Source organism: Rhipicephalus microplus, unplaced genomic scaffold (assembly GCF_043290135.1).
Source record: "Rhipicephalus microplus isolate Deutch F79 unplaced genomic scaffold, USDA_Rmic scaffold_13, whole genome shotgun sequence".
Taxonomy (NCBI): domain Eukaryota; kingdom Metazoa; phylum Arthropoda; class Arachnida; order Ixodida; family Ixodidae; genus Rhipicephalus; species Rhipicephalus microplus.
The window spans coordinates 31021496-31036412 of NW_027464586.1; the positions used below are offsets into that span (position 1 = coordinate 31021496).

Below are 14917 nucleotides of genomic sequence, written 5' to 3' on the forward strand. Positions count from 1 at the left end.
ATGTAACGCTCCACCAGGCCCCGGTAACCATTTCTGTGGCCTGTCGCACATTGATGGAGGTAGGCAGCTGCCGCCTTCTCTTCACCAGACACCACTTGCCAGGTGATTCCATTCTTTTCACGGAAACGATGAAGCCACCCCGCGCTTGCTTCGAAGCCTGTGATGTCCAAAGCATCAGCGAATTGCCGGGCTTTTTCCTGCAGCATGGTTCCCGACACCGGCACATTTTGAGAACGCGCGTCCTTGAACCAAGTCAGTACTGCAGCATCCACTTCTTGGAAATTCCCAAGTCGAAGCCGTTTTCTTGACGGTGCGAGTTGGGACCCTCGGTGCAGCTCGAGGATCTTTTGTCGGTCCTTCAGGATGGTTGCGACAGTTGATGGTGCAACCCCCATCTCGTTCGCAATGTGGATTTGTTTTTTACCGGCGTCCACTTGAGAAAGAATATCCACTTTTTCTTTCAAAGAAAACTGCCTCCGTTTCTTTTTCGCACTGCTTCCGGAGCTCATCGCGAACGCAGAAACGAATCACTCTAACCTTTAAAACGAGAAAGCCGTACGACAATCGTGCGACGTTGCCGGTCGACGTAACAAAACAAAGGCGGCGAGGTTAGGCTCAACCTGGCTCAACGAGCATGCAAAAAAAAAAAAAAAAACATCGAAAACAAGGTACTGGCGATGGCGATAGGGCTAGCCAGGCTAGTGCGCATTTAGCATAAGGCAACGCATGGAGAAATGAGCAGGAGCTCTGATGATGATGATAGTGCCACATATGGCGCTGGGCATTTAGACCGCTGCACGTAATTTTTACGCTAGAAATTCGTTATTTTGAAGTGCTCTTAAGGTACCAGGGTGATAAAATTTGATACGTTATTCTGAAACATTCGTTATTCTGAAATTCGTAGTAGTGAAATATTTTTACATTGAACCAATGGACATTTGGAAGGGGATTTCCGAAATATTCGTTAATCTGAAAAAATCGTTAATCTGAGGTTCGTTATAACGGGATTTCACTGTAGATCACTTTTATGGAGTGCGTGGGTAGTGCGGAGACAGCTTGCAGAAGGTAGCGCCATCAACCACAGACAACGAGGGGAGTGCAACAAAGAAGCTGTTTCGAAACAGTGTACACATATGTCAATTGCGAAAGGCTAAACGACCGAACAGTTTCTTGCATTACCGCATGTTTCGCTCCTCCCGGAAAAGTTTTCATGAAAATTGCCCCGCATATAAATGAGCTCCCAAATTTGCCTCAGCATTGTGAGAAAAAGTGTGTTCATTACATGAGTATATATGATATGTGGGTGACAATCACCCACGAACTGCTTAAAAATACTTTAAAGCTCAAAGTCTGTGATGGTCACATGAGCATACAGTCACTGCACAAACAAAAGAAGCTTGTGTCTTTTTGGTTAGCCCATTCTAAAGTTGTCAAAAGAGGAATTGTTTCTTAATGTATGAAATCCACTCTCAAAATATTGTGTAAGGATAAAATGCACAAAATCTTCGATAATAAAGTACATCGCCTTTTGGCTGCAGGGTATCTTATGTCACTGCTTACTGCTGTCACCAAAAGCCTCATTAAAAAAAAAAAAGGCCAGTAAGAGGGTGACGTATGAACAAAAACTGTTCAGGCCTGTCATAATGCCTTATCTTCATAAGATTAATGAGAACTAGCACACAATTCTGTCAAGGAGAGTATGCGGGATGATATTAGTAGTCATCATCATCATTATGAGCCTGAATACACTCACTAAAGGGCGAAGCCCTCTTTCCTGCTCCTCCAGTTAACCCGTTCTTGCGTTCTCCATTGCCATGTAACTTTTTAATTTCATCGGGCTTACCCAACTGTCTGCCTCTCTTTTCCTTCTTTGGGAGTTGAGTCAGTTACCCTTAATGACCAGCAGTTATCCTGCCTATGTGCTATGTGCCCGACCCATGTCGATTTCTTCTTCTTGATTTCAAGTATGATATCCTTGTGGTGAGTTTACTTCAGCAATGCTTGTGAAGGGTTAAATTGAGAGAGAGACATGAGGTGGTGCTTACGCGGCAAACCCATTTTATTATTACACGAAATGGCAAAAATCTGAACAAACCCTGAAACCACAGAAAAGAAACACACACAATAGTGGGCTATACATCAAAACTGGAACTAACTTCAATTTCAAGACAAGTTCGATTCTTACCCCTAATCTGTCTCTATCTAAAATGGCGTCTTGGTGGCTACTCTCATGTGATCGTGCAATAGTAGAACATTCTTACTGCTCAGATATCACCCCTGAAACTACGACGAAGTGGTAGCGGTGTCGAAGTTGTCCTGGAAGACCTGGAAGACGTCGTTGAACTAGCTGCTTGTCCTCATTGCCGGTGTCCGTGTCTTCTTCCCCTTATCCGGCCCGCTTGGTCAAACCAAACTCGTTCATGGTCTCATTGATGACACACTCCAATGACTGGTGTGGGCCACATTCGTTTTGGCTTGAAGTGGAAGAAATGTAGTCTACCCAGGTACCGCTGTGCTAGGTTGCGGCAAGTCCGGGCAGGCTCACTTTGGACCTCCGAGGTTGATGGCCACTTCCCGGGATTCTCAGGCCGACAACTTTCAGAACCGAGTGGCTCTACTGCTTCCGTCACTGTAGCGACGCTGACCTTCCTGACCATCGCAGTTCGAAGCTCCTCAGCCAAGTTACAGCTCATTCTTCGAGATTTTTCATTGTGGCTGAAGGCGCGTGCCGTGAGTCTCTCTTCGACCAATCTCGTATTTAACGGGGCGCATCTGCCCACTGTCGGGGTCTCGCGCACTGACGCCGCATTCCAGTGCACAACACGTGCCTCGTGCCCTCTTACTTATGATAATCCTTTAAGTACCCAAGTTCAGACTGCAATGGCAGCCTGCCTATACCTAGAGATTCTTGGCACCCTCCATTGCATCGTAGGTCTGACCGCCGCCTTGGACATCTGCTTAGCAACCACTGGAGACTGAGGGCTGAGTGTTAATTTATGCATTCATATGGAAGGGGGTCAACAAGTTCTGCACCAGGGTGCCAATCTTTCTCTGGTGAGGGGATGCATTACCGGCAGGTGGTCACCAGAGAGGCTGCACCCTGGACCCTGTAGTGTTTTCAGTTTTGGTTTCCATTTAGTTTATGTTGTTTTTACTTGCCACCAGGTGACTTCTGTATATATATGCATACCTCTGAATAAAACTGGAGTTCTGGTTTGTGATTGTCGACGACAGTGGTTGCTTCGTCGTTCTTCCGCGGCTTTCGCCATGATGCAACAATGGCGACGAGGGTGCGTCTTTTTTGGGGGGCACAACCATGCCTGCACCTTTTCAATGCCATGAGCTGCATCGGGCTTGCTCCGCCGCAACCGTTCCTGCCTGAACTCGGCCGCCCTACCTTTCCGTGAACGAAATGGTACCAAATCTTCGAAAACTACCTACTGGCATCCGGAGCGTCTGACTTTCTGCCCGAACGTCGCAAGGCCCTGCTGTTACACAGCCTTGGCGTTGAGGGTCAACGTGTCTTCTCTAGTCTACACCTTCCAATGGATGCCTCTCAGATCGGTGAGTCAACCGCCGACGACAACCTTACTGAAGCTAGCAAGACCGCCGCCGTTCAGCCTTCTGTTTACGAAGAAGCTGTAGCGACTTTAACGCAACATTTCACGAGCTCAAGCAATGTCGTCGTAGAAAGGCATCGCTTTTGCTGTCGCATTCAGCACCCAGGGGAGTCTCATCATCCAGGAGTCATCCATCGTCCAGGAGTACGTTGCCGCACTACATGCGCTCGCCGCTGCATGTTCCTTTGCTTCCCCTGAAGACTCGCTTCGTGACCAATTCGTGGGAGGGGCCTCGTTCCAGCACATTCGCAAACTCCTTCTTCTTGAGGGTTCCATCCTTCCGTTCTTCCTAGCAACACAATTAGCGTCACAAATCGAACAGGCTAGTGAGGACCTTTGAGAAATTGCTTCAAGCACCGTGCAGCATATATCAAGAAGCTCTCGCTCAACGCCGCACAACAGCAGTCAAAATGAGCACTGCCACCGTCCTTCGCGTAGCGACACGCCTCTGCCTGCACCTCGTACCGAAACTCGCTCTCATCCGGACACCCACCAACCTGCTTCCTGTGTGCGCCCACCCACTTCATCTTCTTACTGCTACCATTGCGGTTCCCGCCAGCACTGTGCCGCGTCATCCTGCTGCCCAGCGAAAGCCCAGCGTTACTATAATTGTGGGCTCAATGGGCGCTTTAGTTCAGTATGCAGAAAGAAGCAACAGGGCGTTCGTGTTCATGAGCTTAGCGACCAGAATTTGCCCGACGAAGCTATGAGCATTCTGTCAGTGACCGCATCCAGCAGGGCCAGAATTCATGCCGATGTAAGAGTTGAGCATGCGCTATTATCATTTTTTATCGACTCGGGCTCCTCGGTGTCCATTCTAGTGGGTGATCTTTTCGATAGGCATTTTGCCGGCCATAGGCTGCTGCTTGCGCCTGTGTGATGCTTCTAGTTTACTCGAAACAGCCTATCCCTGTGTGAGGATGCTTTCTATCGGCGGTCCCATACAAGGAACGCAAAGTGTCCATTCTGTTCTATGTTGTTTTGCAAGGCACATTGCTGCTAGGTATTGACACCATTAAGGCTCTTCAGCTCCATATTCACGACTCGTCCCTCTGCTGCTTTGACACTACCACGTCAACTACCAGTGCTACCAAAGTACAAGCCCCAGGCCAGGAAACAGTTTCAACTGCATGTCTTCCAGCAGAGTTGCACAATGAGTTTGCGTGCCTTTTCGACTCCAGCCTCAGCCTAGCGAAGGGTTTTGTGCATCGTGTCAAAGTTCGGCTCTGAGTTCCATCTACTGTATCAAAACTGTGCCGTCTTCCCCTTTCACTTCGAGCTCCAATATCAGATTAACTTCGTCAACTCGAGCAGTTGGATGTGATGGAGCGCATCAATGCGTCAGAATGTGTCTCCCCGATTGTTGTTGTTCAAAAGAAGGATGGAGGCATTCGTGTTTGTGTCGACTTACGGGAGCCTAATAAGGCCATAGTTACAGATTGCTTTCCTATTCCACACACCGAAGAACTCCTCCACAGTCCCGTTGGGGCAACTCATTTCTCGAAGCTTGACCTCACATCTGCCTACTACCAGGTTTCGCTCGATCCTAAAAGCCGTGATTTGACCGCTTTCATTACTCACGATGGCCTCTTTCGCTTTAAACGAGTGTGCTTTGGGTTGGCATCCGCCCCCGCTGCATTTCAACAAATGATCTTCAAAATACTTCAAGGATGCTCTGGTGTTCTCTTCTATATAGATGACATCATTGTGTTTAGGAAAATTGAAAAGGAACACTTGACCAACCTGATTGCTGTACTACGGCGCATTAAGGAATCCGAGCTCAAGTTAAATGACAAGTGCGTATTTGACGTACAGGAACTTTCCTTCTTGGGACTCAAGATTACAGCACAAGGCATTTCCCCACTGTCAGAAAAGATTACTTCCATTATAAATACTCCTGCGGCAACTGCTACTACTAGTCTGCGTTCCTTTCTTGGTCTGGTTGAGTATTACGCCAAGTTTGTTCTCAGTCTTGCTGATGTGGTAGAACCTATGCGAGCTCTTCTACAAAAGAACCAACCATTCATTTGGACAGATGCGGTACACGCCAGTTTTGCCAAAATAAAGCTTCTGCTCTCGTCCAGCCAAGTTCTGGAGATGTTCGATGCGTCCCTTCCGGTCGTAATGTCCACTGATGCGTACGACTGCAGACTGGGGGCTGTTCTCTAAGAGGTAGATGGCCATAGGTTGCGAACTGTTTTCTTTGCTTCGCGAACACTTTCACCTGCGGAGAGGAAGTACGGAGTGGGAGAGCGTGAAGCATTTGCGAGCGTTTGGCATGCGAGCACTGGCATACGTACTTGTGGGGACAACATTTCACGTTGCACACAGACCAGCAAGCCTTGGTCTCTCTCCTCTCTTCGCAAAGCACTGGCCGCCGCCCCCTTCGCATCGCATGCTTGTCGGAACGGCTGCTTCGGTAAAACTATACTGTAGAGTATTGGAAAGAGTCCGAAAACCAGGTGGCAGATGCTCTTTCTCGCCTTCCTGTTCCGTGTCCGTCATAAGATGTTTCATTCGAGGAGGTTGTGTCTTTTGTTGAATTACCTTGCCTCACCAAGGAGCAGCTTCAACAGGCCCAGCGTGATGACTGCAAGTTGGAGCAAGTCGCGACTTATGTCGCCACGTCTTGGCCTGCACATAAGATGCTCTCAAGTGAACTTCGGCCTTTCTTCTTGGTGCGTGAAGAATTGTCGGTCGTTGACAACTTGCTCCTGCGCGGAGAACGAATCGTCGTTCTGTGTCTCTCATGCCGCAAGTAATCGCTGCTGCCCACGAAGCTCATCCGTGTATAGTTCGGACAAAAGCTCGACTAAGAGAAAGGTTCTAGTGGCCAGGCATGGCTAGACAGGTGGAACTTTCTATCCAGAACTGCAGAATATGTCAGATGGCTGACAAAAGTGCGAAAACTGCTGCTACTCCTTTGCAGCCAGTACCCTTGCAAGAACGCCCATGGGAGAAGCTGGCCATTGACATCGTCAGCCCTCTGCAGAGAGCGCCGCACGGCTGCAGATATGCCATTAGACTCATCGACTATTTTTCGAAATGGTCAGAAGTTTAATTCTGTAGTGAAGTGTCTTCCCGCACAGTCATAAACTTTTTGCTTTCGGTGCTCTCTCGTGAGGGTTACCCGGACGTAATAGTATGCGACAATGGGCCCCAGTTCCCCTGTGTGGAGTTTACAAAGTTCCTCAATGATCCTGCCATTCGCCTCGTGCACTCTTCCATTTACTATCCTCAAGCGAATGGACTTGTAGAGCGGTTCAACCGTGTCTTCAAGGATTTCGTGCAGGTTGTAATGTTAGAGCAGCATCCGCTTTGTCAAGCGGGAACAGACTATTTGGCTATATAATGCTGCACGCCACATGCCACTACGGGTGTTGTGTTGCACCATCCGTTCTCCTACACGGGCGGCTACCGAGAACACGTCTAGATGTTGTGGGCAACCCATCACCAACCTTCTTCACTGATCCTGCTTTCGAACTTTGTCATCTACGCCAGCGCGTGAAGAGCAAATAAGGGTACAGCAAAGAGTACACAGACCGTCGCAGGATCGCGAAGAAGACAGCAGTGTCAGTTGGGGATTTCGTGCGAGTTAAGAAACCCGGAATATCCGCTAAGGGCGACCTCGGGTTTAGCCACCCTCAGAAAGTTGTCCACCAACGAGGCCCATCCACATTCTGGCTTGACGATGGACGAACTTGGAACGCTTCAAAGTTATCAAAGGTGCCTGCACTATCAGCCACGTGGAATCGGTATCAAAATGCGGTCTTTGAACCTGCGACCCCGCCTTCCGCGCCTGAGCGACCGAAGGATCGCTCCTCAATAGCGCAGTCCGAAGCTTCACCAGATACGCCCAGGCTACAAGCAACAGCGCCAGTTGCATCGAAGCATCTGGTACCTCAAAGTCGTGTCCAGCCACCGAGGAACAGAAGACCTCCGGATCGATATGGGCACAATGTGTAGCTGGTGTTTGGGTGTAGACTGGTGCAGTGACAACTTGAGTGCTATGTGGACTTTGTGCAGACGTTTCAGTTGTTCTGCAAGCGTTTTTGTTTTTGGTTCCTGAATTGGGTTGTTATGTAGCAGTTCACGAATGTATGCTGCACAGTTATAAATCAGACATTATTGTGAAGCGCACATGCCATATATGGTTGTAAATATTTGTAAATATTGTGTATTTTCGTACTAATCCACTAACAATTACTAACACTGTTCTTTTTAACGAGGGGGAATATGTAGTGTTTTCATTTTGGTGACTTCTGTATATATATATATATATATATATATATATATATATATATATATATATATATATATATATATATATATATGCATACCTCTGAATAAAAGTAGAGTTCTGGTTTGTGATCGTCGACGACAATGGTCGCTTCGTCGTTATTCCGCGGCTCCTGCCGCGATACAACAGACCTTTCTCCCCTTTATTTATGATTTCATAATTAGGCATTATTATTTTTTATATATATACACATCCGGTTAGGAATGATCCAGCATGGGTATTCGAACCATGAATCTCTGGCATGCTAGGCTGGTGCGGTATCTTTAAGCAAGGGTTCTGAAACACTTTCTTCGCACCGTTAAATACTACATGACTAAATGTATGAGAGGTCAGCTGCTAGCCCATAGTGAGATAACTACCAAGTGATGCCAACAGGCAGAAAAGGAGCGCTCTGTACTCATTATCATGGTTACTGGTAGCGCCGATCGACGCTCCCACGTTTAAATACGCATAACCCCATAAAGTGGATGATGGGATAGTCGCCGTCGAAGCTCAGTGGTGTAGCTTTGGACACATTATTCGAAGGTCGTAGGTTCCGATCTTGCCGATAGCAAGTTATCTTTTTGTTCACTTTTTTTTCTTTACATTTACATTACATTTATTACTAATTACGTCCCATATACTTTTATTTGCAGTGTTGTCTGTTATTCCTTATTAATGATGTGTCGATCAAAAAAAAACTTGCCGTTGAAATTTCCACTTTCCTTATCTTTATTAAGTCCCACATCAAGTTGAAAATGTTGCTAGCAGCCAGGATGCACCTTGGCGCTTTCTGTGCCCAACTAGCTTTCTAAGGTGTGCTCCCACATATGCAGTGGTAGCAATCATGGATGCCAAATGAAGCACAGTGTCTGCTGTATCCCTTGCAGCACCTGTGTGGTATATTCCATTCCTCGGTCTTGTGGCAAGCCCTACATCGGGGAAACTGGGCACTGCATAAATGAGTGACTTAAAGAAACTGCGCAAAATCTAAACAACAATGTTCACAACTGAGCCTTTCTTTTTGCTCACTTAGTCTCCTGCTACTGCTGTCCACTGCGATTTTGTGAGTCGGTGATTCTGGGCAGAAGCTACAATGAACACTCGCAGCTTGCTTTGGAAGCATAGCACATGAAGAAAAAGTGAGATGGTTGTATTATAGGGATGTATGTACTTCTTGTACCGTATCAAATATGAATTCCTGCATGTGCATCTCGTTATAGGTCTGATTCTACGTGTGCAATACGTCTTGTTACGCATATGCCTGCAAGGTCTGTGGTTGTGGCATTTATATGCGTTGTTGCAAGAACAATAAAGCAATTGTTAGTAAGTGCCAGCACACGTCTCTTTTATTCCTTGTGGTCCATCTCTTCTGTGCCAACTTTTTTAGCTTAAAAACAAAAAAAATGACATATACAAGTGTCTTGTGTCAATTTGAAAAAGAATATTGTGCAGGCGAGTTTGGTCATAAGAAATATGCTCATTTGTCTTTATGTGTCACTCTCGTGAAGATAAACGCGCTTCGCTTCAGTGCAGGAGAAAAAAATTGATGACTCATAGTTATCAAAAGAAACATCCATTTGTTCACAAACGAGACGAGCGCATATATTTACAGAGCACAAGGACACGACAGACAGTACAACAGCAAAGTGAAAGTAATACATGCGTACAAAAGGGCAAGAAGTGGAAAAGGTTTTCATCATTCGGGGCAAAAGTCAGAAACGTCGTAGAGTGATGGGCATGTGGCAATGGCATAAGCGAGTGAGCACTCAAGAGGCGACGACAGCAGACGCAGCGGTACACGCCGAACCCATTGGAGGTCATCGGCCGGACGTCCTTTCGGCATTCCCCAGCTAATGCTTTCTCGCACAGTCGTAGGAGAATCTTGAATCACGCGTCTTTGGGATGACCCCAAGACGCCGATGCCGGGTAGAAACTCGACGTGGTGCCAGGTGGGAGCCTGCAGCGACCTTCAGCCACGAACTCGGCTGGCCACTGCTCCCACGCCCTCTCTGCCCTGCAACTCCCCTTCTCAAATCCCGTGGAGTGTGCTGCTTGGGCATGTCGCGGCACATGCAGAATCTTGTCTTTGTCTAGCTCAGGCCGACCTCTCTGCCTTCTGATAAATTCTCACTCTCTCTCTCTCTTGCCTTTGTCGTTGTCTTTAAATTACTGTCCCACCCCACTCGTGCACATCATTACAGTCATACTGTTTAACCCCGTTATAAGAGGCATTTTTCTGGCAGCACTTCTTGTCCTTTATGTGAGATGTCATGACATGACAGACTGTCTAATGTTTGTCGTGTTTTTTGCAACCCAATTTTATTTTTTTTCAATTTCATTTCATTATTAAATTGATGCTGTTGTTTTTAAGTTTTGTAGTACTAGAAATAATTTGACTAGAAGTAGTAATTTATTTTACCAGAAATTATAAGACTAAAAATAGATTAGTATTGTACTAGAAATCGTTTTGCTGTACTTGTCATTGTTTGTTTTTTATGTTATTCATTCTACATTGTTTCTACTTCTATGTACCAACTCTTGTTTTTGATGTCATTCTAAATTGTTCTTGCTTAGTTTTGACCCCTCTTACACAATGCCTTTGTGAGGCCTGTAAGGTATCTGTTAATGAATAAATAAGTAGACAAATAAATAATTGTCTATTGTAAGCAGAGGACCTCGTATGCATTTTCTTATCAAGCCGTATTTTACTGTAGGCACACTGGTGTCTCTTATACCCATTTGGCTCTTATATCAGTAACTTTTATAAAAGGGTTCGACTGTATACACTGTTTGAATTCCATTTGAAATTATTTTAACCAAATCACTGTTCGCTTTGAACTTGCTTTGAACCTTAAATTCACCATTTGCACAAGCCTAATTTACAGCTAATGGCAGGAAGCGGTATGATCTCTCTTTGGGCAGGTGTTTGGAGCACATCCTCTGGAGACGGTGGTGCGTGCCTGTCGGGGTGTGCTGGTTGGTGAGCTGGAGGCTGCCCTAGCCCAACAGGCCCCACCACAAGCCCAGGACGACCCAACTCTGCACGAGCTGCCACCCCTGGTCGTCGATGGCATCCCCACGCCGGTTGAGAAGATGACCCAGGTAGGCTGACCTCCACAACCCTCTCTCTGATATGGGGCGTGGCATTGATGGTGCCGTCGTCCTTCATTTATCACAAGTGTGGTTATGCTGCTACTGAACATTCAACTTTAAGCAAAGTTTCTTTTTGAGATTACTGTCTAATCTCTGATCAGCAATTCTTGCACAAATTTTACACAAAAGAAACTGAAGACAGCAACAAAAGACGTACAAGATACATCAGGGCAAATTAACAGCTTGATGGTACATGCTGTCTTGTGTTTAAAAAAAACAGACATTGTGCATAGTTCGATCAAGCTGACCAAAAGGGCGATCGTCATAGCCTACACTGTTAAAACAGCAGCAGGGGGGGGGGGTTAAGCCCTCTGTCCATAGCACTCAGCCAAATTGAAATAACGCTTATAAACTTAGATAGGTGGCCGCGTCGGTAGCTAGGGCAGCTCTGGGCATGCATGTGGTATGTGTGTCATGTTCATCTATTTCTATTAAACAGTTGATAGCAATAGGAAGCAAAAACCATCGAAAAACCACACGAAGGTAGCGGTTAAGAACAACCACACCGGAAAATTCAAGTTGTCTGCAAGGAAGTATGGCTACAAAATATTTCTAGGTATGCAGGCTCTTTCCTTCATTCAAGGGTGCAACAGCTGCACCACTTCGATAGGTCTCTTTATTTTTGCGCCAAGCTGAGCCAAAACCATGAAGTTTGGTAAAATTGAGCAAAAACGCCCAACCAGCCTAAAAGTTTTCTCAGTTGTGGTAACTTCAGCAAGAAATGGGTTCTGCATTGGCCATTTGCAGTTTAGGCATCATCAACCAATTCTGTCCGGGCAGGCAGACCTCAGTTCTAAACTGCAGTGCAAGATACTGTCGAACATGGATATATCGAACTCGCACTTATCGAATTTCCGGGCATATCGAACTCGTAAGTTCTGCTCTTGAAATTTTGCTTTAAGAGTATAGAAATTTGCACGTTTATACCGGATGATATTTTTACCCGTCTTCGGATATATTGAACCCCACGCGAGCTGGAAGGTGCGATATCGAATGGTATTTTTACTTGCCTTCCGATATATTGAACACCGCGCAAGTTGGAAAGTGCGCTTCAGCACTCGCCGTGTCCCGCGATAATTGCAGCAGCGCAGCTCCGCGTGCGAGCGCGCGTTGGAAGGTGCGCTTTGGCCTTCGCAGCGCCCGGCGACCTCCGTGCGGCACCACGCCTCCGCCAAATCTTTAAACGCTCCTAAAAAGATTAGGGTGAGAGGGCTCGGACTGCAAAATCTCTAACTTGCGGAACAGAATTTTTTTTTTTCGTTTCTCTTTCTCTCTGTCATGCTTTCTTCGCGTACCCGTTAGCAGGAACGCAGGAGCCGCCGTCCTCTTTCTTTCACCATTTTCTTTTAAGTTTTTTGTTGCTATTTTACAAGCCTTGATAAGCCAACCACAGCTCGCGCCTTTTGCTGTTGCCCTCGCAGGTGGCCATCGCCTCGCGAGTGCCATGTTGCTTCCGTACGCGTGTCGCCATGCTTCGTACTGGGCTGCAGAAATTAGGTGCCTTCTTCCTCTTCTAACCACTACCGCCACCACCACCACGTGCATCACCTACGTACCACCACATGTGCAGCATTTATCTTTTGCGTGCGTGGTGTGCAAAGTCCCTGCGGTCTTCTTGAATTGTGAACTTTTCGTGTAGCCATGGCCAGCGTCAAGAAGCGCAAGACCCCTCATTTTGCGACGAAGTTGAAGGTTATTCAGCGTGTTGAGGTGGGCAAGAAATGTTTGACTCTCGTGGACGACTTCAAGATGCTACAAAGTGAGTACCTTGTTGAAGAACAAAGCAGACATCAAGGCAAAGGCGACGGAGCCGTGAACTTCGGGAGCCTGTCATGTGAGCACTCCTGCCCACGGTAATCTAGAAAAGGCACTCTATGCCTGGTTTTTAGAAGTGCCGCGAAAAAACATTCTGGTGGATGGCCCGATGCTGATCACCAAGGCCAAGTGGTTTACTCCTGCACTCACTGAAAGAACTTCGCCGACAAAACCGGCTGGCTTCACCAATTTAAGCGGCGCTACAACATAGTTGGAAAAACCATTTCTGGTGAAAGCGAAGCTGTCAGATGCCAGTACATCCAGCAGTGGGTGACAAAGAAGTGGCCAGAAATCCCCGCCCAGTTTGCTCCCGCGGAAATCGTCAAGTCCTGGCGATACGTGAAAGTGGACACGGTGGTCAATTGCTTCCGCAAGGCAGGCTTCGAGACTACGTAACTTGCGGAAACCGGTGAAGATGACGACGATGAGCTCATAGACAACGCGTTTCGCGACTTGTCGTCCCGCTTCCCAGTAGCAGTTTAACATGTGTCTGCGGGCGATTTCGTGGGAGCAGACTGCAATGTCCAAATCATTCCGAGCCTCGCGGACGAGGACATAGTAGCTGCAATCGCAGGGACTCAGGATGCCCAGGCCGACCGCTCATGTGACGAAAAGGATCATCCAGACAAGGCGCTGTCTACACGCGGGTAATCCGCTGCTCAAGTAGCGGCAGCGTTCAGCGTCATTCACTGTGGTGTTGGCCACATAAAGGGAGCCAGGCTGTCGCACCTGGACAGCCTTGATAATATCGAGGCTAGCGTCTTCAACATTTCAATTACGAAGCAGGCCAAGATAAGCGATTTTTTTCACGCAAGTAAAGAATTTTGTTGTGGCATGTGTGCTGAATTGGTTGTCATTTTTTAATGCGCCTGTTGTAGGTGATGATCCACGACAGGTAAGTCTCGGAGCCTGTATTTTTCATATCAAACTTTTCATATATTGAACTTATTCAGGATCCCTATTGAGTTCGATATATCTGTGTTTGACTGTATATACTCTGCATGTGAGAACACTCACGAGACTGGACCAAGCAGATAAAGCAACACCACGTGCCTGTCTCGTTCATTGACTGCCTGGAATGATGCAACTTCAAGATAAATATGCTTTGCCAATGCTTCACTAGAAATTTGAATTTCCCAGTTTGCAAACCTGGCTATGGCATGTTGGGAACTAAAGCTATATATGTATGCCATGTTCTTCGTGAGCAAACGAAACATGACGCCCTGCGAACGCTGTCGTTGCCACCAGCCACGTGTGTGGCTGGCAGAGCACGAGCTCATTTTATATGGAGAAAGAACTCCCCCACCTCCCCGAAAGGAATCGTGAGGGATTGCAAATGCATTTCTTGCCCTAAGAGAGGGTATCGTTGCCGTCAGACATTCGCCTTGACGGACTTCTGCCATCACCTTGAGAGGGGCTCAGGCAGCGAACGGTCGAGAATGAGAAGCAAGCAAAGGGGAGAGTGGGGCGCCAGCGTTGTTGGCTCTTCATTGGTGTTTCAGAGCGGCGTCTCCAACACATTTGCGGATGTTCTTGAGAGGCGCCCAGCAAGCGAACAGTCGAGCGTGAGGCGCGAGCTGATGGGAGAGTGTGGTGCAGGGAGGAGAGAGAGCGAACGGTGAGAGGAGTGGTCAAGCACTGCACCTACACTCTCCTACACTCTCTCGCACTACATGCTCCGGTTGCAAGGGGGGAGGATAAGTGCGTGCACCCACAGCTGTTGCTATGGGAGAGGGAGTGAGAGCACCTGCCTGCGCACGGCCACCACCAGAGACGCGGCCGCCGGATGCCTGACATAGTCCAACTAAGAAATGCATTTGCATTTAAAAAAAATGATTTAGGACGTCTGCAAAAAAAACTAATTCTAGTGTGCCAAGATGGCTTCACGGCATAGCTTGAAAGCCATGCAGAAAAGCTAGCTTTGCAAAAATATGCGGGGATTATTTTCAGAAAGACTTCACAGCTGAAACTACTTTTCAATTCTAGGTCGAACCCCCAACTTCATATTTAAAATTAAGGGAAAATGGGTCCACCTACAATCATGTTA

The 14917-nt window shown here is 47.1% G+C and overlaps 1 protein-coding gene across 3 annotated transcripts in view; it reads left to right on the forward strand.

Annotated features, from left to right (window-relative positions):
• The window catches only part of LOC119163019 (nuclear respiratory factor 1), a 188969-nt gene that overhangs the window by 84153 nt on the left and 89899 nt on the right, over positions 1-14917 (forward strand). For all 3 annotated transcript variants that reach the window (XM_075882690.1, XM_037414910.2, XM_037414911.2), the window contains exon 5: positions 10825-11004. In XM_075882690.1, coding sequence (XP_075738805.1) covers positions 10825-11004 — 180 coding nt within the window. The remainder of the gene's footprint in view (positions 1-10824; positions 11005-14917) is intronic.